The sequence below is a fragment of the Ornithorhynchus anatinus genome, chromosome X5, assembly GCF_004115215.2.
Source record: "Ornithorhynchus anatinus isolate Pmale09 chromosome X5, mOrnAna1.pri.v4, whole genome shotgun sequence".
Classification (NCBI taxonomy): domain Eukaryota; kingdom Metazoa; phylum Chordata; class Mammalia; order Monotremata; family Ornithorhynchidae; genus Ornithorhynchus; species Ornithorhynchus anatinus.
This window is the reverse complement of record NC_041753.1, coordinates 57,426,123-57,447,272: the sequence shown is the minus strand read 5'-3', so window position 1 is coordinate 57,447,272 and position 21,150 is coordinate 57,426,123. Positions and strand designations below refer to the sequence as shown.

The following is a 21,150-nucleotide window of genomic DNA, read 5'->3' as shown; positions in this document are numbered from 1 at the left end:
TGCTTTCGATTTCCTGATTTCAGCTCAAGGCAGAACAACTCTTTGGGCATCCTGCTCATGAGTCCCACCCAGTGCAGCTGAGTTGCGGTGTGCATAGCCTTACTGTCAGGAGTCTAACTTAATTCTAGAACTTTATTGTCTGGGTTCTGCCTCGCCATGTGATAATGAGTATAAGAGTTCAAGGAGTGGAATGCATCATTTGTGTGGAGTCCAGGTCTCACAGCCATAGAGAAGGTTGGACACCACTTGAGCTCTGCAGATCTTTAACTTGGTCTCGAGCTTGACGCTACATTGCTATCACACTCTTTGTCTTCCAGTCTCTCAAACGATGTGCTGACCTTCTTGATTCTATTTTCTCATCTATCGTTTTGCCGTGGATCAGTGTACTGCCTAAGTAGCAGAATTCTGTCACACTGTTTAGCTCTGTGTTGCCAAGAGAGATTTGTGTGGATGGCATCCTTGGTGCAGGCTGAAACATTACCTCATTTTCTTTAAACTTATCTTCAGCCCTTAATGCCTGGCTGAGTCAGTGAATCTTCACCTCATTTCAGACATTATGGGGCCCTGTACATGTCATCAGAGAACCTCTGGGGAGAGAAGAGAGTTCAAGCCTCCCCAGAGACAAGGAGGAAATCTTGATGAGATGGCAAGAACGTTTCAATGAACTCTTCAACATGCCTTCTACTACTGAAGAAGAGGTCCTTTGGAACACTAAACAAACCATTCCAGTGGGGGAAGACATGGCAGTCATCCCGAATATTAAATCATCGAAGCATTCAGAGCCATGCCAAATTGCAAAGCACACGGACCCTGCTTAAGCACGTACTCAAGCTCTTCCTCAAAATATGGAACATGTGGAACACATATGTCTCAAAGAGGCCACCATCATCCCTATCCTCAAGAGGAAAGACCAAAGATCAGATTGTGGAAGTCCTTGAGACAACTCATTACTCTCCATTGCTGGTAAAATTCTAGCCTTAGTAGTTGATCTAGGAATACTGAAGAATATTATCAACTGAATGCTCCTGGAATCATGACACGGCACAGTGGACATGACCTTTGCAGTATAACAGACACAGGAAAAATGCAGGGACCACCACCAAGATGGTGACGTGGTGTTTGTATTCCTCATGAAAGCATTTCTCACAGTCAGTATATCTGAACTCTGGAAATGATGTAGCAAACTTTGGGATCCTCAGAAGTTCATCAGGGTTCTGAGACTACTTTATGTTGTCATGGCTGGCCAGATCAGAGCCAAACTTGCCCCATCCGATCCATTCCCCATCTCCAATGGAGTAAAGCAGGGATGCATAGTTGGAAGATGCAACCGGAGACCTGAATGCAGGTAGTAGGATCTGCTTCCACACCTCTGGGAAATTATTTCAACTTAGGAAACTCCAAGCATTGTCCAGAGTCCCAGAGATGTTCATTTAATACTATCTGTAAACTGATGCCTACACCCTAGAGCCACACATCCATGATAAAAATACAGCATTTAGGTGAATTCCACATTTACTTGGGAAGATGTCCTTGGAAGGCAATCATCTCGACAGCTAGCTTTGCAAGTGGGAAATTTGTCACTAACTCTAAAATGAAACTTGCCAAAGACAGTTGTACACACTTCTAGATGAAAGTCTGTTCTCCAGGTTTTACCTGCCTCACTGTCTGCCTCACCACACCCCGTGACCTACTTGGGCTCCCTGTTGCCTCAATAAATACAATCGACTGATTCTGCTTCCACCCTTTAGTCTAGTCCCCAGTAATAATAATAATAATTATGGTATTTGTTAAGCACTTCCTACATGCCAAGCACTGTTCTGAGCACTGGGGTAGATACAAGGTAATCAGGTTGTCCCATGTGGGGTTCACTGTCTTGATCCCCATTTTACAGATGGAGTAATTGAGGCACAGAGAAGTTAAGAGACTTGCCCAAGGTCACACAGCAGACAAATGGTGGAGCCAGGATTAGAACCCACATCTTCTGCCTCCCAAGCCCATGTTTTTGTCACTAGGCCATGCTACTCACTCCCCTACTTATGGTGCTGCCATTTCATAGTTAATGATGTTCCAGTCTTCGATAAAGTAAATAGATCATCCAATGGCCAAGATTAGGGCCTAAGGGAGAAGTCGATCCGTTGTGAGGGTGGAAGCAGTGTGTCTTCCAACTAGGATGGCCAGTTCTGCAGAGAAGATAGAGAGCTGCTCTAGGTGACCCCAGAAATGGCACTATTCCCCTGTCCTTCCCTGCCAGGACTGTAAGCTCATTGTGGGCAGGGAATATGTCTACCAACTCTGGTATATTGTACTCTGCCAAGAGCTTGGTACAGTGCTCTGCACCCAGTAAGCATTCGATAAATACCACTGACCGATTGATTGATTAATCAGCATTCCCTTATCTCAGCTAACATCTACCCCTAAATCCTGATCTTTTATATTGCATTGTAGGTGGCAGGGGAGCACTGTGGCCTAGGGGAAAAAGCACAGGCCTGGGAGTCAGAGGACCTGGGTTCTAATCCAGGCTCTGTCACTTGCCTGCTCTGTGATCCTGGGTAAGTCACTTCTCTGGGCCTCAGTTTCCTCAACTGCAAAGTGAGGATGAAGTGCCGGTTCTCCCTTTTACTTAGACTGTGAACCCCATGTGGGACAGGGAATCTGTCTGGCCAGATTAACTTGTATCTACCCCAGCCCTTACACATAGCAAGTGCTTAAAAATACCATCATTATCAATTATTATTATTAGGGTATCCAATTCAGAAACCATTATACTGAAAAGAGACCCAAAAACGGTATCCGACATGATTTCGGGAAGGATTTCTTTGAATTTTCCCTTTTCAATAACTATAGTAATCCAGCTCCAAACCCTCCTTAGCACCAGAAGGGAGTTGTCTTGATCTTCCCCTACCCAGTCACTGTAGTAATCTTCTGACAGGATGATAAATCTGAAGATCAACCTCAATGAGCGAGTGTACGATCAAACAGAAAGGATAGCCTCACCTTTCCTGATTCCAGTGAAGTTCAACATGTAAAACCAAGGGTTTATTCATTTTTTTTCTTCCCGATTCGGTTGCTACCAAGATTCCTCTCCCTGTGGGCCAAGTGGACTGTGCATCAAGGAGCCCGTGGAGTTCCTGGATGTGTTCTCCACTCTGCATCACTATCAAGTGATTAAATCCAAGTGCAGTCCTGAGATACCGCAGATAGAACTGGGAATCAAGAGAGTGTGTTCATTCACTAAAAGAGAAGTCGATCTACTTGGTGTAGATGATTGTGGCAAAGAGAGGAGTGACCCAATAACAATAAAATCAATCAGTCTGCCCACCATTAGTGTGTATAAGCTCCTTGTGGACAGGGAACATGTCTTATGCTTCTGTTATACTTTCCCAAGTGTTTAGTATAGGCACTGCACCCTGTGGGTGTTCAATAAACGCTGTTACCACTACTGTAGTGTTCTACGGGTGGAATGCGAGGAGCCAAAGGCTCACCGGATGCATTTTAATTCCTTTCACTTTTTCAGCCATGACAATTTGCACATCATGAAGGAGATAGAAGTGGTGGAGAAAAGAAAGACTAGTGAATGTTATTATCATTATGGTATATTTTAAGTGCATACTATAGGCCGAGCGCTGTTCTAAGCACTGGGATAGGTACAAGTTAATCAGGTCAGACACAGTCCCTGTTCCAAATGGAGCTCACAGCCTAGGTAAGAGATAGAACAGGCAATGAATTCCCATTTTACAGAGGCGGAAACTGAGGCCTGGAGAAGTTAGGAGACTTGCCCAAGAGTACACAGCAGGCAACTGGCAGAACCAGGATTAGAATCCAGGTCTTCATTATACCACACTGCTACTCATGTCTGCCCTCTATATAAAGTAGGCTGACAACCTTTCTAAGAGATACAAGGTATGTAGTTCAAAGTCCCATTTGTTTCCATCAAGTGAAAATCAGGCCCATCAAATACCTGTCTTTGCTGGCCGTGTGCCCTCTCTCAAGCCACTTCAGAATAATGCTTCTCAGAGGTCATTGCCTAACTCCTTCTCTCACAACATGAAGCAATTTGGGCCAACTTACCTTAATTACAATGACAAAATATAATACAGTTTCATGCTCTGTCAGGGACCTTATATCTTCACTTAAGATTCAAACTCAAATGAAGATCTATCACTAACTACACATAGAGTATGTGATGTTTCAAGGACATTTATGAGGCAGAATAAAATTGCACTAATGTGTACATGGAAAAATTGTCTAATACAGCATCTGATTGTAGTGTCGCTTAATATATCCTTAAACATTTTTACAGAGTAATTGCTAACATACTATATAACCACTTGCTTATTTTAACCCTATCCTCTACCTCTATATATATTTGTATTTTTATTCATTTATATAATCATCTGTACATTCAGTTATCTGTTCATCTTGATGTGCTCAAACTGCTTTCTGCTTTACCCTCATTCTTCCTCCGTCTTTCACTATATTCACATTGTTATTTTGTCTATCTCCTCTATTAGATTGTAAGCTCCTTAAGGGCAAGCTATTAGAATGGCCTAGTGGATGGAATATGGACCTGGGAGTTAGAAGGACCTAAATTCTAATCCCAGCTCTGCCATCTGTCTGCTGTGTGACCTTGGGCAAGTCACTTAACTCCTCTTGGCCTCAGTTCCCTCATCTGTAAAATGGGGATTAAAACTGTGAGCCCCATGTGGGACAGAGACCGTGTCCACCCGATTGGCTTGTATCTACCCCAGTGCTTAGTACAGTGCCTGGCACGTAGTAAAAGCTTACCAAATACCACAATTATTATTACTATTGGTATCTTGCTCCTGTTGCACTCTCCCAAGGGCTTAGTGTGGTGCCTGGCACTCAAGAGATGTTCAATAATACCATGGATTGATTGATAGCTCTATTCTTCCATAGTTTTTAATGTCATAGCATTCAAAATTCAGTGCCAAAGCAATGAGGAAAGTATCGACAGAGAATAGCGATGTGAGAAGCAGCATGGTCTAGTGTATAGAACCTGGTCCTGGGGTTCAGAAGGACCTGGCTTCTAATGCCACCTCCCCCAACTGTCTGTGTCATCTGGAGCAAGTAAATAAGTGCCAGGATTTACCTCTATAATGATCTCTGGAAAGAGTTGAACAAATTGGAAACACCACAAGATTGAGAATGTCTAGTGCTTCATCCTAAAAGTTTTATAGTATTCGGTAGACTGAAATATCAAGAATATCTGCCTCCAAGACTTGAAGAAGTGGTGAGCAGACTAGTTGCTAGTAACTAAAGTTAAACCCCTACTCCCTCTCCTTTCTGCATTGTTCTTTCTCTTCGATTTGAGCCCGTCCACCCCATCCTCAGCCCCTCGGCACTTAAATACATATGTGTAATTTATTTTAATGTATGACTCCCCCTCTAGACTGAAAGCTCCTTGTGGGCAAGGAATGTGTCTTCTGACTTTGTTGTATTGTACCCTCCCAAGAGCTTAGCATGGTGCTCTGCACAGAGTAAACCAATAAATACCACTGATTGATTAATCATTGAAAACTAACTTTCTAAATTACCTGCCTACTCCCCTCTCCTAAGGCTGAGCCACTATACCACTATGATCAAGATCACTCCCATTGCTGCCAGTGAGGTCATTTCCAATGAGGTCTTTTGTGAGCCTTATTCACTATTCTAATTTCTACCTTTAGCGGTAGATCTGGGAGATGTGGGGCACAGTGAAAAGCTATCAAGTAGGCTGGGGTGTGGTCAAGTAAGGAACAAGAGGATCAGGAAGGATAGGCAATAGTCCTGCAAAGAAGGGGAGAGGATCAGGTAGGAGGTGCATAAAGCACGCTCTGTGGGAGTTGTATCTGTTGCCGACCTGTTCATCCCAAGCGCTTAGTACAGTGCTCTGCACATAGTAAGCGCTCAATAAATACTATTGAATGAATTGAATGAATATCCACCCAGTACTTCTCAGTAGAGCTCTGTACAAGCCAGATTTAGATGGCAAGTGTCACAGGACTCGAGCCTCTTGATCTGGTTTAGAGCTAAAGAGTTAGAATCAGGCCAGGCTCAGAGACCCTGACCTCCCCCTTCTACTAAGCTCTGTAACTTCCTGAGGATTGGGTATCCAAAGGGAGGCAGAGGGGAAGAGGGGCATAATTGATTCTGCTATATAAAATGCCCCACCCAGAGTTTTGAGTGGGAAATAAAGGATTTTTGTGTACCACAAATGTAAACAGTGATAGCAGCATGCCCCTGGGGGAGGAGGAGGAAGAGGAGGAGAGTCAGAACAAGATAACCCAGCAGAGGGAGGCTCATGCCAAGAATAGGAAGAAGAGAATAGACAGGGTCTAATTCACTAACTGCCTCTTATACACAGTACTTGGGAAAGAGCAATAGAAGTAATAGAGAAGTTGTGTGGCCTAGGTTCCAAAGTGCAGTGTGTGACAGCAGCTGGCTGAGGCACCCAGATAACCAGCTGTTGAAAGCTAAAGAAGAGCACAATCTCTTTAACGGATCCAGTTCCATTTCCAGTCTGTTGCTAGGCTGAATTATTTGGTTGTCAGAGGCAAGCTGGCAGTTGTTAAGATAAATTTCATAAACCATTAAAGTATTGGACATGGAAGCTAAGCAAATATTGAATTATTAAAACAATGTATGATGGTAATTTCCAATATATTTATAGTCAGCAACAGTTAGCAACTGTTTTCTAAATGTTCATTTTTGAAGGTATTTTTAATTCAAAGTATCAAGATTATTTTTAGGAATAATCTATTCTGAGCTCTATTGTCTAGAATGTAAACTCCTTGGGGGCAGGGATCATGTCTACCAATTATTTTGTATGATACTTCCCCAAGCATTTAGTTCAGTGCTCTGCTCAGAGTAAGTGCTCAGTAAATATCATTAAGAAAAATTGCCAATACCTATTGACTTACATCCATAATCCCACAGCCCTATCAAGCTTCAAGAGAAGCAGCGTGGCCTAGTGGATAGAGCACGGGCCTGGGAGTCAGAGGACCTGGGTTCTATTCCTAACTCAGCTACTTGTCTGCTGTGTGACCTTAGGCAATTCATTTCACTTCCCTGTGCCTCAGTTACCTCATTTGGAAAATGGGGATTAAGGCTGTGAGCCCTATGTGGGATAGGGACTATGTCTACCCCTATTATGTTATATCTACCCCAGCACTTAGTATAATACCTGGCACATAGTAAAAGCTTAACAAATACCACTGGGGAAGAAAGGCATAGACATTTGCAGGAGGTCTGTAGGCATTCCATCACATCATTTTTAACAAGTATAAATAGATCTCTTATGAAGTAGGGGTAGTATTCTTGCAGAACTATGCTTTCAGGAAAACCCCTATTGTATTATTATTAATAATAATAATAATACTGGTATTTGTTAGGTGGTTACTATGTGCCAGGCACTGTTCTAAGCGCTGGGGTGGATACAAGCAAATCGTGTTGGACCCAGTCCCTGTCCCACGGCGGCTCACAGTCTTAATCCCCATTTTTACAGATGAGGGAATTGAGGCCCAGAAAAGTGAAGTGACTTTCCCGAGGTCACACAGCAGACAAGTGACGGATCCGGGATCTGGGATCAGAACACCTGACCCTCTGACTCCCAGGTCTATGCTCTATCCATTAGGCCACGCTTACCCTCACCAGGTGTACAATTGTTTCTTCTTCCACATCACGCTCTACCCAGGCAGATGCCCATTGTTGGAACAGTGTTCCTTAAATTGGCCTCATTCTGTTCAAAATGTATAGTAAAAACAAACTTTATGGCAGAAAGGACTACTGGGTGCAGAGCAATAGCTTGATACATTTATCAATAGAGACTATTGATATGAAACTTGGATCAGATCCAATCTTGTGATCCATGGCATTATGAAAGCAGCATGTTCTAGTGGCAAGCGCATGGGCCCTGGGGGACAGATGACCTGGGCTTTAATTCCGGCTCCACCGCTTGCCGGCTGGGTGACCTTGAACAAGTCCCTTAACTTCTCTGTGCCTGAGTTTCCTCATCTGTAAAATGGGGATTAAATCCTACTCCCTCCTACTTAGACTGTGAACCCCAAATGGGAGTAGTACTGTATCCAACCTGAGTATCTAGTATCTATTCCAGTGCTTCATACAGTGCTCAGCACAGAGTAAGCACTTAAGTACCAAAACAAAACAATGTATCCACTAAATATATCCACTCAAAATCATTTCCCAACATCTCATTCAATGCATCCCAAGATCAAACAGATCATGGGACCCTTTTGGTACCTTGAGAAGACAAACTGCCTCCAGTCCTAAGGAAGAAAGTCAGTACCACTGAATTTAGGAATTCCCTAAGAATGATCATGGCAATAAAGATCAGCTTGAGTTCTTCTGCTAATGGTCACCAGATAACTTAGGAGATGGCCAGAGGCGAGGATTTTCCATGAAGGTTCTTCGAGTCCAGATCTTCCCCCTGACCTTGGTCAGAGTTCTTTAGTTAATTGACCCTCTGGATAGAGTACAAGGCATAATTCTGTGTTGGATTCCTTTACACGATGTTCTTTGTATTTTCTTGTTTGTAGAAATTTTAGTCCACAACACTGATTTCTTCAAAAAAAGCCAAACAAGTAATCTATAAATGCCTAAGTGGTCCCAAGTCTGAGACTTATAGGACTAAACAGAACACGAGCAACAAGTTCTTTACTGGAGATTGACAGACTAACTGCATTTACTATATGGATAGAGGGTGGAAACTTTCCATTTAGTAATTTGCAGTGGATGGTTCACTATTCAGTTAAGACCAACAAGCAATTAAGAATGAACAAAAGAGTTAGTTTCTCAGTACCTTACAAGGCATAGGTTTCTTGAAGGTGATCTCAGCTTGAGTCCAGACTCCCCTTGGGGATTCCAAGACAGACCAGATTTTCTCTTGAACAACATGGTTTTCTTCAAAGATATAAACAGCTAAGGTGTCGCTCATTTTAAAAAATCCATGTAAGGCGTAGTAAAAACGCAGACAATACTGCAAGTTTCCTGGCAGAGAAGGACCATAGAGTCGTCCAATGTAGCCAGGCTGTGATGTAAACTTTGTGTTGGCCAGCAAGAAATAACCTGTAAAATGGCACAGATTATTTAGCATTTCTATTAAGCAATTTATACAGATTTATCTGGGCCTTAACCTAGTTTCAGATATGCCAGTTTCCTCAAGCAGGTTACTAAACTATATATTTCTTTTTTAAAAGAAGTGTGCTCTCTGTTTAAAATGAAATAGCAAAATCTTAAATAAGCCTCATATAAGCCATTACAGATTTGACTTCACATGAACCAGGTTCCAGTCATTCTGGAGGGTTAACGCTTTTCTGACTTCATAAAATAAAAAAGGATGAATCCATCTGAATGCAGCCTGCTGGCCCAACTGGCAAGATGACAAAATTCAGGGCTTCCACTCCTTGAATATGAAGGGTGATTCAAGGGCATAGAGCACATTGTTAGTATTTTTGGGAGCAGTGTGTATGGAAAAGACTAAGTTGTCTGGGAGGATGAATGGTGAATGGCCATTCCAGAACTGTCAATGGTAAAGAAGCCCTAAAATGGCAGCCTTGACTTTAAACCTAACTCCCTGTCAGGAAAGGTTTCAGATCAGGTGGGATCTCCTGGAAGCTGACATCTACTACTTATTGTTTTATAAGATCGGCTACCTTTTTTCCCGGTGGAGTTGGAGAGAAATGCTGAGGGTATAGAATAACTATTTTATCACTTTATTATGATATCTTTATGCTTTAAGGTAATCAGATCGTGGAACCTAAGAGCTCCCTTTTAGGAGATGCAGCAACCATTTCCAAAACATCGTCAACTACTGCTCTTACTTAAGTGCCCCACTTCCTGCATAATTTTTGTAACATAAAAACAGGGGCCATGCTATTATGTGGGTCAGATGGAAAATTAATTTAGCAATAAGGGTAGAAGGAGGAGGAGGAGAAAAAAAGGAGGAAGAAAGAAAGGGAGGAAGAGGAGAAGGGAGCTAAGAGGGCATTGATTTCATCTCTTCTATTGCACTCTCTCATGTGCTGCACACAATGGACACTCATTGCATTAACTTTCCCTCCTCTGTTTTGCCACGCTATCACCCTTCTGCTCCCCCTTCCCCAGGCCAGGTTATCGCTGCTTACAATTACGCAGTCCAGAAACATTTTTTATGTCCACCTCAAAAATCTGGGTGGGGCAATTATACAGTACAGTCAATTATATAAGTAAATATGGTATTTCAGGTTAAATAGCTGCATTTCCAGCTCTGACATCATACAACATATTAACCACAAGTTTGGTCCATCCAAAGCTTACGCACAAAAGCCAGCATTCTAATTAGGGGTTTTTTTCACTATAAAGGGGGGAAAAAGTACCCTTTGCCATTTCCGCCTGAGGACTACCATTTTGTTAACCCTTGTTAAATAGCCACAATTCAGGAGGAGGAGGAGAAGAAAATGAAGAAAAGTAGCCCACTGACATCACAGACATTTGAAATACCTAATCCTGTTGTATGATCCCCTGCTCTGTACACATTAGGCTTGAGTTTTACTCTGTTCCAGCCAGGGCCATCTTTATCCTGATAAAAATTACAGAGATCGTCCTCAAAATTGCAGCTTGCTTCTTTTGCACTGAAGGAAAACCCTGCAAAAAGAAGCATGTCTTTGGTTAGGAGAAATAAAGCAGAAATATGCACAAGCAACTGAAGAGGGAGGATGCCAAAATGTATATTCTGTTTCAACTTTATTTGTCAGTATCTAATAGTGTGTTTTGAAGAAGCAAAGATGGACACAAATATTTTACCCTTGTGGCAAAATGACAAGTTAGCATCGAGCCATCATTTCTATTTGACAAGTGAATCTGTTTTATATTTTTTGCCAAAGGGTGGAAAAGAACCTCTTCCAAAATTTCCATAAAAATAAACAGACACTAGGCATGAAAAGAGAAAAGAACTACCCCTTCAGGATAGAACATATAAAAACTGTCAACGCTTGTTTTTGTCCTAGTTCACATTTCAGAAGGACATCAAAACAAAAATAGACCCATTCCAAAATATTCTTAATTTCCTTGTAAGGCAAATGATGATCAAAGATTGGAGAAGCTTCCTGAGTGGATAGACTGAAAAATATTTGGAATCTTCATTCTGGTGAGATGAAGGTTGAGCGGGGATATGACCAAAGTCTATAGTCATAATACTTGAAGGCAGAGTGAATGAGGATTGGTTATTCAACAAATCCCACATCACCTAGCTGAGGGAGCACCCTTTGAATCAATTGATTAATGGTATTTATGGGGTGCTTACCGTGAGCAGAGCACCGTATTGAGCTCTTGGGACAGTATGATACAATAGAGTGCTGTGGGGGTCGAGGGAGGGATTTTTTTACCATAAGAGATGTACACGGGCACAGTTAAAAGGGGAAAGGAGCCATTGGAAAGAGAGTGGTTGAAGACGGCAGTCAGGAAGGGAAAAGATGAGGTGGCAGCTGTTTTAATAAGGGATTAAGGGATGGGGTCAGAGGCACAGGTGGAGGGGGTGGACTTTGAGAAGAGGTGGGTGATCTCCTCTTGAAATACCACTGGGAGGAGATGGAAAAACCAGAGAGGGGGCAGAAGAAAGGAGGAACTGGAGAGGAGCTGGGGAAAGGGGAAATGATGATGATGGTATTTGTTAAGCACTTACTATGTGCCAAGCATGAGAACCGATAGGCAAATGGGAGCCAGCTGATAGAGAATTTTGAAGCCAAAGGTCAGGAGTTTCGTGTTTCATTTGAGAAGCTGCGAGAAGAGCCACTGGAGTTTTTTAAAGAGGAAAGCAATGGGCTCCAGTTATCATTTTAGAAAAATGGAAGGTAAACTGAAGAAGGGATAGAGGTGGGGAAATAATGGAGGAAGCTATAAAATTAATCCAGTCAAGAAGGGATAACAAATACATGAGGCTTTCATGGTGATCAAATCCAACTCTAGTTCTTGTGATCTGGCCTTCCCTGTGGTTGATGGTGAGCTGGGATTATACAGTCAGGATTCAGAGGAGGCTACTGAGCAAATTGCTTGGGGGGGGGGGGGTGCTTAAAGAGTAGACCCCTGAGCAGAATAGTATTCTGCATATATTGGGTGTTCAGTAATCACTGTTGAGTAATTTAGATAACCAGAGGAATTGCAGAGAGAAACTCATGATACTTTGAACAAAGCCAGATTGCTTTTTAAAAAGCAAAAAATGCAACCATTACAATAATCGAATACCGCAAACCCACCCATTCACTGAAAAAGAAAGAAAAGAAAACTTTGTCATTTAAGAATCATGAAGAGAATTGATCAGTCATATTTATTGAATGCTTATTGTGTGCAGGGCACTGTACTAAGTCCTTGGGAGAGTACAGCACAACAATATAACCGACACATTCCTTGCCCACAAGGAGCTTACAGTCTAGAAGGGGAGACAGACATTAGTATAAATAAATTATGGATATGTGCATAAGTGCTGTGGGGCTGGGGGACAGTGGGGGAATTAAGTGAGCAAATCAGGGCAAGGCAGAAGGGAGTGGGACAAGAGGAAATGAGGGCTTAGTCAGGGAAGGCCTCTTGGAGGAGATGTGCCTTCAATAAGGCTTTGAAGCAGGGAGAGTAATTGTCTGCTGGATATGAAAAGGGCGGGCACTGCAGAATGGAATCAGAGCACATTCCAGAACTGAAATCCTAAACAGATTTTCATTTTGTCCAAAATAAAAGAGCCAAACCAGACCAGGTAGAAAGATTTTTTAAAAATAAAAAACTTCTTCCTAATATTTTAAGACTGGCAGAACAGCAGTTCAATTGGAGATGCAACCAATTTCCATCTGCACTGGGTTTTTCCTTGGCTCTGAAGATAAAATATATGGAAACAGCATGCAGTGTCATCACAAAGAGCTTTCCCAACCTAAGGGGATTCAAGATCTGGTCCACAAAGAGGAAATGGATTCATGGGACATCACCGCCCAAACTTTAATAATTTTTTCCCCCCAATATAAAATGCAAACTACCATTATTTGGTTCTGGGCCTAAAGAGTATTCCCAAACGCAGGACCAAGAAGGAAAACAGGTCAGTCTAATTAATTGTTAGGAAAGCTATCCAAAATCAATACCTGAGTGTGCGCATTTGAAATGAACTACATTTGTCAAATGTGCAGGAGGATTGGGAAAAAGAGTTGAACCTTGAAATCAAAGCTCAATTATTTTTTCCTCACAATTTGCTCACAATTTAAGTGGAAATGTAAAAACACATTCTAAAGGAATGTTTTTATTTTCTTAAAAACGGGAAAGTGAATTTTTTAGGGCCAGTAAAACAATCTATTCCAAGAAACTAAAAATAAACCCCAGGATCTAGATTTCTTTAGACAGGACATTGTAGTCCCGAAACACCCGATAACTGTAGAAGCCTACTGATTTTGGAACCAGGATGATTTCTCCTTGCAATGACTTTTTGGCCTGTAGGGTCCACCACACTTCCTTCTTCAGAAAATCTGGAAAATACAGCTGTGGTGAAACTTGTTCAGTAGGGTGATGGGGAAGGAGAGTGCGGGCAAAAGACTTTGGGAAGTGCTAATGATATGTTTGAGATCTAAGGGAAAAAACAGTAGGCAGCTAGAGGCTTTAGCTAATGGTTCAGAAAGAGTGAAGCATATTTGTACAAGACACAAATTCGAAAGGTCAAATGAGATCAAAATATGAGGCTTTTAGGCCACTGAATTGATATTGAAAATATCATTAGAGTATGAGTTGTGTTCCAGATATCAAGAAGGAATGGAACTATAGTTTGGGATATTTATAACAGCTTTTTTCTTCTGCAGAAACTCAAATGAACACTTCCACTAATAGGGTGGTATTGGAAGCTCCTAGTGGGCAGGGAACATGTCTACCAAATCTGTTATATCGTACTCTCCCAACTGTTTAGTATAATGCTCTGCACACAGTAAGTGTTCAATAAATACGATTGGTAGTGTGGGTGTGCACGTGCACACTTGTCCTTTAGAAAAGCTGTATCTGCTTAAAAAAAGTAAGAGTCAACAACAAAGGAAGGGTGGCTAAGTAAAGATAGCAAAATACCTGAGTAAGAGAGAAATGGAAGCAGCAGGTTTTTGAGCACCATCACAACCCTTTCACCACTGAAAAGATTTGTTCTTTGATTATATTTTTTGCTGGAAATGTCAAGATTTGTTTTTTGTCCTTGTGCCTCTTTAGTCTATGATCCTTTCAAAACTCTTCCAAAAGAGCCTCTCCTTTCTTGAATGTAGCTCACCATATGAGTTTGTTTGCTGCAGTTGTCTGTTTTCAGCTGAGATGCTACTTATCTGAAGTTGTGCTCTACTGCATCCTTAAAACCTTTCCTCTGACCTCTTTGTTCACCCAATTTCAGCTCACCATGTTTGGGTTTTCAACTGTCACCTATTCTCCTGTTGCCATCTCAAGCTCCACCTTTCCAAAAACAAGATGGACTCATAATCTCCCCTGTCAAATCCTCTCCTCCATCTAACTTTCTCATCATTGTTGACACCACCACCATCCTCTCATCTCTCAAGCTCATATATTTGACATTATGCTTAACCTCTCTCTCTCTCTCTTTCAATCTCCATATTAGTCGGTCCTGCTTTATCCCATTGGAGATGGGGGATGAATCAGATAGGGCACCCCAGATCTGACATGACTAGCTATGCTGTGGTGAAGCAATTCCAGACCTTCTGCAGTGTTTCTTTTGAACTCCTTTACTCCTTCGAGACTGCTTGCTCCAATGTCACCAATTATCCTCTCATAGCCAAGTTCCTTGGTCATTCTCGACCTCTCCATTGCATTAGACACTTTCATTCATTCAATAGTATTTATTGAGCGCTTACTATGTGCAGAGCACTGTACTAAGCACTTGGAATGAACAAGTCGGCAACAGATAGAGACAGTCCCTGCCGTTTGACGGGCTTACAGTCTAATCGGGGGAGACAGACTGACAAGAACAATGGCAATAAATAGAGTCAAGGGGAAGAACATCTCGTAAAAACAATGGCAACTAAATAGAATCAAGGCAATGTACAATTCATTAACAAAATAAATAGGGTAATGATAAATATATACAGTTGAGCGGACGAGTACAGTGCTGTGGGGATGGGAGGGGAGAGGTGGAGGAGCAGAGGGAAAGGGGGAAAAGAGGGTTTAGCTGCGGAGAGGTAAAGGGGGTGGCAGAGGGATTAGAGGGAGAAGAGGAGCTCAGCCTGGGAAGGCCTCTTGGAGGAGGTGAGTTTTAAGTAGGGTTTTGAAGAGGGGAAGAGAATCAGTTTGGCGGAGGTGAGGAGGGAGGGCGTTCCAGGACCACGGGAGGACGTGGCCCAGGGGTAGACGGCGGGATAGGCGAGACCGAGGGACGGTGAGGAGGTGGGCGGCAGAGGAGCGGAGCGTGCGGGGTGGGCGGTAGAAAGAGAGAAGGGAGGAGAGGTAGGAAGGGGCAAGGTAAAGTAGAGCCTTGAAGCCTAGACCACTTCCTCCCCAAAACACTATCACAGTACTGATGCAGTGCTATCCTGATTCTCCTACCTCTCTGAATGTCTAGGTTTCATTCACTGGCTTCTCTGCCTCATCCTTTTAATAATAATAATAATAATAATAATAATGGTATTTGGTAAGCGCTTACTATGTGCCAAGCACTGGTCTACAGGGGGCATCTATAGGGGAAGCAGCGTGGCTCAGTGGAAAGAGCCTGGGCTTTGGAGTCAGAGGTCATGGGTTTGACTCTCGGCTCTGCCACTTGTCAGCTGTGTAACCTTGGGCAAGTCACTTAACTTCTCTGTGCCTCAGTTACCTCATCTGTAAAATGGGGATTAACTGTGAGCCTCACGTGGGACAACCTGATTACCCTGTATCACCCCCAGCGCTTAAAACAGTGCTCTGCACATAGTAAGTGCTTAACAAATACCAACATTATTATCCCCTCAGGCTCCGGTTCTAGGTCCTCTACTCTTCTTATGTTATATGCACTCTCATGAGGAACTCGCCCTCAGCTACTCCAACTATGTGAATGACTCCCAGATCTCTCTCTCTGGGCTCTGACCTCCCATGAGACCTGGAATCTCAAATCTCGTCCTTCCAGGACATGTATTGGACATGTACCACCAAGTAGTAGTAGTATTTTTGTTGAAGTAAATTTTCTTCATGTTCTTCATTGCAATTCATCACTGTGGGGGCATAGCGCTGCTGCTGATGGCAAAACACTTGTGTTTTGGAGGCTGATATCAGACACCACTAATTTCTCCAAACAGATTTGGAAGCTTGATATTATTGGTTGTCTATTTGCAAAACCAATCCCTGGTAACCACTATTCTGAAGAGAGCCAGCCTTAACCAAAAAAAGATGCATCCATTTCCTGTCTTTGTGAGTTGCCCTTCACTGAGAAAAGAAAGGGACAAGAGGCTGTACTGTGATCTCGAGTACTTTAGTCCCAAATTTGTTCTAACCTTAAATGGGATGTATAAAAAGGTACCCCAAGGTTGTGGAAATTCAAGAAGGGAAATTTGTTTAAAGAAATTGGTTCTTGGTATCTGTACAGACATTGACCATTTTGCTGATTAGGGTAAGAATCTCTAAAATAAGCTCAAATTTTAAAAAAAGTAGGAAATTCAAAAGCAACCATCTGATGGCAGAGAAGAGTGGTTATATAAAAGTGATACAAGTATCAAAGGCATCCATCTGTTTACCTAATTCCCTTAAGAAAATAGTATGCTCTACCTCACTTCTCTCTCTCCCTCATTTCTCCCCCACTTCACAAGACATGCCATATTGCTCATGAAAGAATGACATATCTTTTATTCCTCACTCTGGAAAAGAGAATGTTAAATGAAAGGAACATAATTCTTTGCCAAAACTACCAAAGGGAAATCCTGAAGTACACGGAAATAATTTACCCTAGGGACATTTAGACCTTTCAGATTAATAAACTTGAAATAATAACCACATTTAGTATTTATACAACAGCTTATAATTTCCAGAAGCTCTTTACCTTCATTAGTTAAACAACATAATATTCCCTGACAAGAGTTGTAGGGCATCAATGTGATTTATTTTCCCTTCTTGGTAGCCTGGGAGACATGCTAAAAAGTAGACATCAGTGATATTTTTGGAGGACTTACTCTGTGCAAACACTGTTCTAACTACTTGGGAAAGTACTATACAAGAAAGCTGGAAGACAAAATTCCTGCCCACAAGGTGCTTATGTCTAGAGTCATATTTACTATGTGTGGTTCATCAAAAGGAGAATTCCTAGGGAATGGAAATCTAGTTGCACTGTTCAGTTGAATAGGAAGACACCTGCATTTAAATACTGTGAGAGCCAGGCACTAACATCTACCCTGAAGGTAGGGTAAAGACAGGGCACGGTGGGGGCATAGTTATGGAGTCCCCATCTCCTCTTCTCCCCTCTTGGCCTCTTCCCTTCTCCCACCCTTACCAGCTCCCCTGCTTCCCTTTCTCCCTTTTCCTCTTCTCTTTCCCCTATTCCCCTCCTCTTTTTCCTTTCCCTATCAATCATTCAATTTGAATTTATTGAGCACTCTGTTCAGAGTAGTGACCTAAAAACTTGAGAGAATACAATATAACAGAGTTGGTAGAGACATTCCCTGCACACAAGGAGCTTACAGTCTTAGAGGGGGAGATAATCATTTATCAGATACATAATATATGATAAAAATATATTTGGGACAATCAAATATATACATAAGGGCTGTGGGGTTAAGGGATGGGTGAATAAAGGATACAAATCCAAATGCAAGGATAATGCAGAAGGGAGTGAGAGAAGAGGAAATGAGGACTTAATTGGGGAAGGGCTGGAGATGTAAATTTGGGAATCATTGTAATAGAGGTAGTAGTTGAAGCCATGAAAGCGAATGAGTTCTCCAAGGGAATGGGTGTAGATGGAGAATAGGAAGGGACCCAGAACTGAGAAGGGACCCAGAACTGAGCCTTGAGGGATTCCCACAGTTAGGGGGTAGGGGGCAGAGGAGGAGCCCCCCAAAAAAGATAGAGAATGAGTGGCCAGAGAGAGGAGGAAAAAAAGGGAAAGAAGAGTGTCAGTGAAGCCAACGTTGGATAATATTTGCAGGAGAAGGGACTGGTCAGCAGTGCCAAAGGCAGTTGAGAGGTCGAGGAGTTGAGGCTGTTGGATTTGGCAAGAAGGATTTGGTGATCATTTTGAGGGCAGTTTCCATGAAGTGAAGGGGCCAGGAGCCAGATTGGAGGGGGTCAAGGAGAGAATTGGAGGATAGGAAGTGGAGACAGTAGGTGTAGACAACTCACTCAAGGAGTCTGGAGACAAACATTAGGAGGGAGATGGGGCAATAACTGGAAGGAGCTCTGGGGTCAAGGGAGGGTTTGTTTTTATTTTAGGATAGAGGAGACACGAGCATGTTTGAAAGCTGTGGGGACGAAGCCACTGGAGAGTGAACAGTTGAAGATGGCAGTCAGGGAGGGAAGAAGGGAAGGGGCAAGTGTTTGGATAAAGTACAAAAGGATTGAATTGGGGGTCCAGGTGGAGGAGGTGAATTTTGAGAGGAGGTGGGACGTCTCCTAGAGATATTGTCGGGAAAGATGGGAGAGTCGAAGAAGGGGCAAGAGGAGGGAGGGACTGGAGGAGAGTAGGGGAGATTTTAGGGAGGACACCCCTGACGGTTTCAATTTTCTCAATGAAGTACACAGCCAGGTCATTAGGGGGCAAGAGATGGAGGGGGCAGGGGGGCAGGGGAGTTGAGAAGGGAGTTAAACTTCTGAAACAGCTGGCAAGGGCAATAGGCATGGGCATCAATAATAAGGAGGGAGAATAATACCGCCAGGCAGAGGAGAGGGCAGAGTTAAAGCAGGCATTGATGAATATGATATGGACAAGGTTGGCTTGATATCTGGATTTTTGCCAGCAGTGCTCTGTGGCTTGTGCACAGGAGCAAAGGAAGTGGACTGTGGAAGTGATCCAGGGCTATACATTAGTGGTACGAGATTGGCGAAGGGATGGGGGAGCGAGTGAGTTTCATTCAGTAGAGAGGATGATATTGAGGAAGTCAATTTGGTCCTCATGGGAAGATAGCTTGGGTTTGGAGACTTCCCTCTCTTCTTCTTCCCTATGTTCCCTCTCCTCCTATCCCCACAAGAGACACTCTCCCCACACTTTTATATATTTCAGTTCCTGCCAAAGACTAATCTGCCACTGAGCACACACATAGAACACTTCCCAAGTGCTTAGTACAGTGCTCTCTTTGCACACAGTAAGCACTCAATAAACACGATTGAATGAATGACTGAATGAACATAGAGGGAAAAAATGGAGAATAATTACCAAAAAAAGTCTCACCTGTCTGACTTTGGCAGTGAACCGGAGAAAACGAGATATCATCAAGGGCTACAAACCCACCCTTGGCACCATTGAAAGCAACTTCAAATATAACCTGCAAAGGAAAATAGACATTTATCTCCTGCATGAATCTGTGGGCTGGATGACCTTACACTAGATTTCTGATGGCCTAAAAATCTCCCCAGAGGATGTTCAATTGAACTGAACAGTCACTGACTCTACGGCCTAGTGGATAGAGCACCAGGCTGGGAGTTAAAAGAACCTGGGTTCTAATTCCAGTTCTGCCACTTGTCTGCTATAGAACCTTGTGCAAGTCACTTCACTTCTCTGTGCCTCAGTTACCTCATCTGTAAAATGAGGACGAAGACTGAGAGCCCCATGAGGGCCTCGGATCGTGTAAAACCTAATTAGCTTGTATCTACCCCAGTGTTTAGTACAATCCCTGACACATAGTAAGCACCTAACAAATACCATAACAGTGCCTGAAGCCCTAAACCAACAGGTGCAGAAGCAAGTGGGGCAGTCCTCTCGACTGCATGTTCGCTGTGGGCAGGGAATGCGTCTGTTATATTGTTATACTGTATTTTCCCAAGCACTTAGTACAGTGTTCTGTACACAGGAAGTGCTCAATAAATACAACTGACTGCTTAATTACTCCACATCAAGCAAACTCCTCCTTAGATCCAAGGCAGTAAGACCCAAGCCCCAGTGGTGGGAACTCTCCTGGCCTTGCCGCTTCAGCAACTTGGAAGCAGGCAAATTTGTCAGGCTAACAGGGAGACTGTGGACAGGACTTGGGGAATAAGAAGGTGTAGCAGTCACTACTACGTCTGAGTCAGCAGCTCCCCTTCCAGAAGCCCTTCTAATATCACTGACATGGCTTTCGGTCCCCAAAACACTAAAATGGTGGGACCCAGGCCACCAGTTGGACAGAGTGGGGAAGCACCATGGGGAAGCAGAATGGGAGTCTGAGGACCTGGGTTCTAATCCTGGCTCCCCCACATATCTATTGTGTGATATTGGGGAAGTCACTTATCTGTGCCTCAGTTACCTCATCTACAAAATGAGGATTAAGACTGTGAGCCCCATGTGGGACAGGGACTGTGTCCATCCTGATTGGCTTGTGTCTACCTCAGTGCTTAGTACAGTGCCTGGCACATAGTAAGTGCTTAACAAATGCCATTTAAAGAAAAGGGAAGCAAAAGTAAAGAAATGTCTTACACATGGACCAAGCCTAGTGACTGAGCCTTTACTTCAGTCTCTTCAAAATCAATGCATCCCTCAAAAGTAATGAGGTCATAACTGATTCAGATTAGACCTGTGTTTTCTACAGTGGACCTCAGGAGATTTTTCCTTGGGCAAGTCACTTCTCTTCTCTGTGTCTCAGTTACCTCATCTGTAAAATGGGGATGAAGACTGTGAGCCCCATGTGGGACAGGGACTATGTCCCACCGGATTATCTTGTATCTACTCCAGCACTTAATACGGTGCCTGGCACATAGTAAATGCTTAATAAATACCATTATTATTATTATTTTTCACAGTCTTCAGGCAAAAAGGAAAGGAATTGGGGGGAAGGTGTTGGAAGGGAAGGCAGGAACACAAGAGGAGAAGAAACCTAGGTTTCCAAATTAAGGAGGAGTTTCTGAAATTTATTTAGGATATCACAGGCAGAAAGCATTTCCAATCACAGTGCTAAATAATATTTAGCAGGACCAGTGAAAAACATAGATGCACTCAGAGTAAAACCGATTATGGAAAGTATTGCAAACTCAGAAGGAAAGAAAGCTCCTGAGTCGTATTTC

The 21,150-nt window shown here is 42.8% G+C and overlaps 1 protein-coding gene across 2 annotated transcripts in view; it reads right to left on the bottom strand.

The window, feature by feature from the left end:
* The window catches only part of MAMDC2 (MAM domain containing 2), a 140,126-nt gene that overhangs the window by 46,334 nt on the left and 72,642 nt on the right, over window positions 1-21,150 (bottom strand). For both annotated transcript variants that reach the window (XM_029056086.2, XM_029056085.2), the window contains exons 7-9: window positions 19,346-19,439; window positions 10,498-10,641; window positions 8,819-9,084 (exon numbers count right to left, since the gene is read on the bottom strand). In XM_029056086.2, the coding sequence (XP_028911919.1) occupies window positions 8,819-9,084; window positions 10,498-10,641; window positions 19,346-19,439 (504 nt within the window). The remainder of the gene's footprint in view (window positions 1-8,818; window positions 9,085-10,497; window positions 10,642-19,345; window positions 19,440-21,150) is intronic.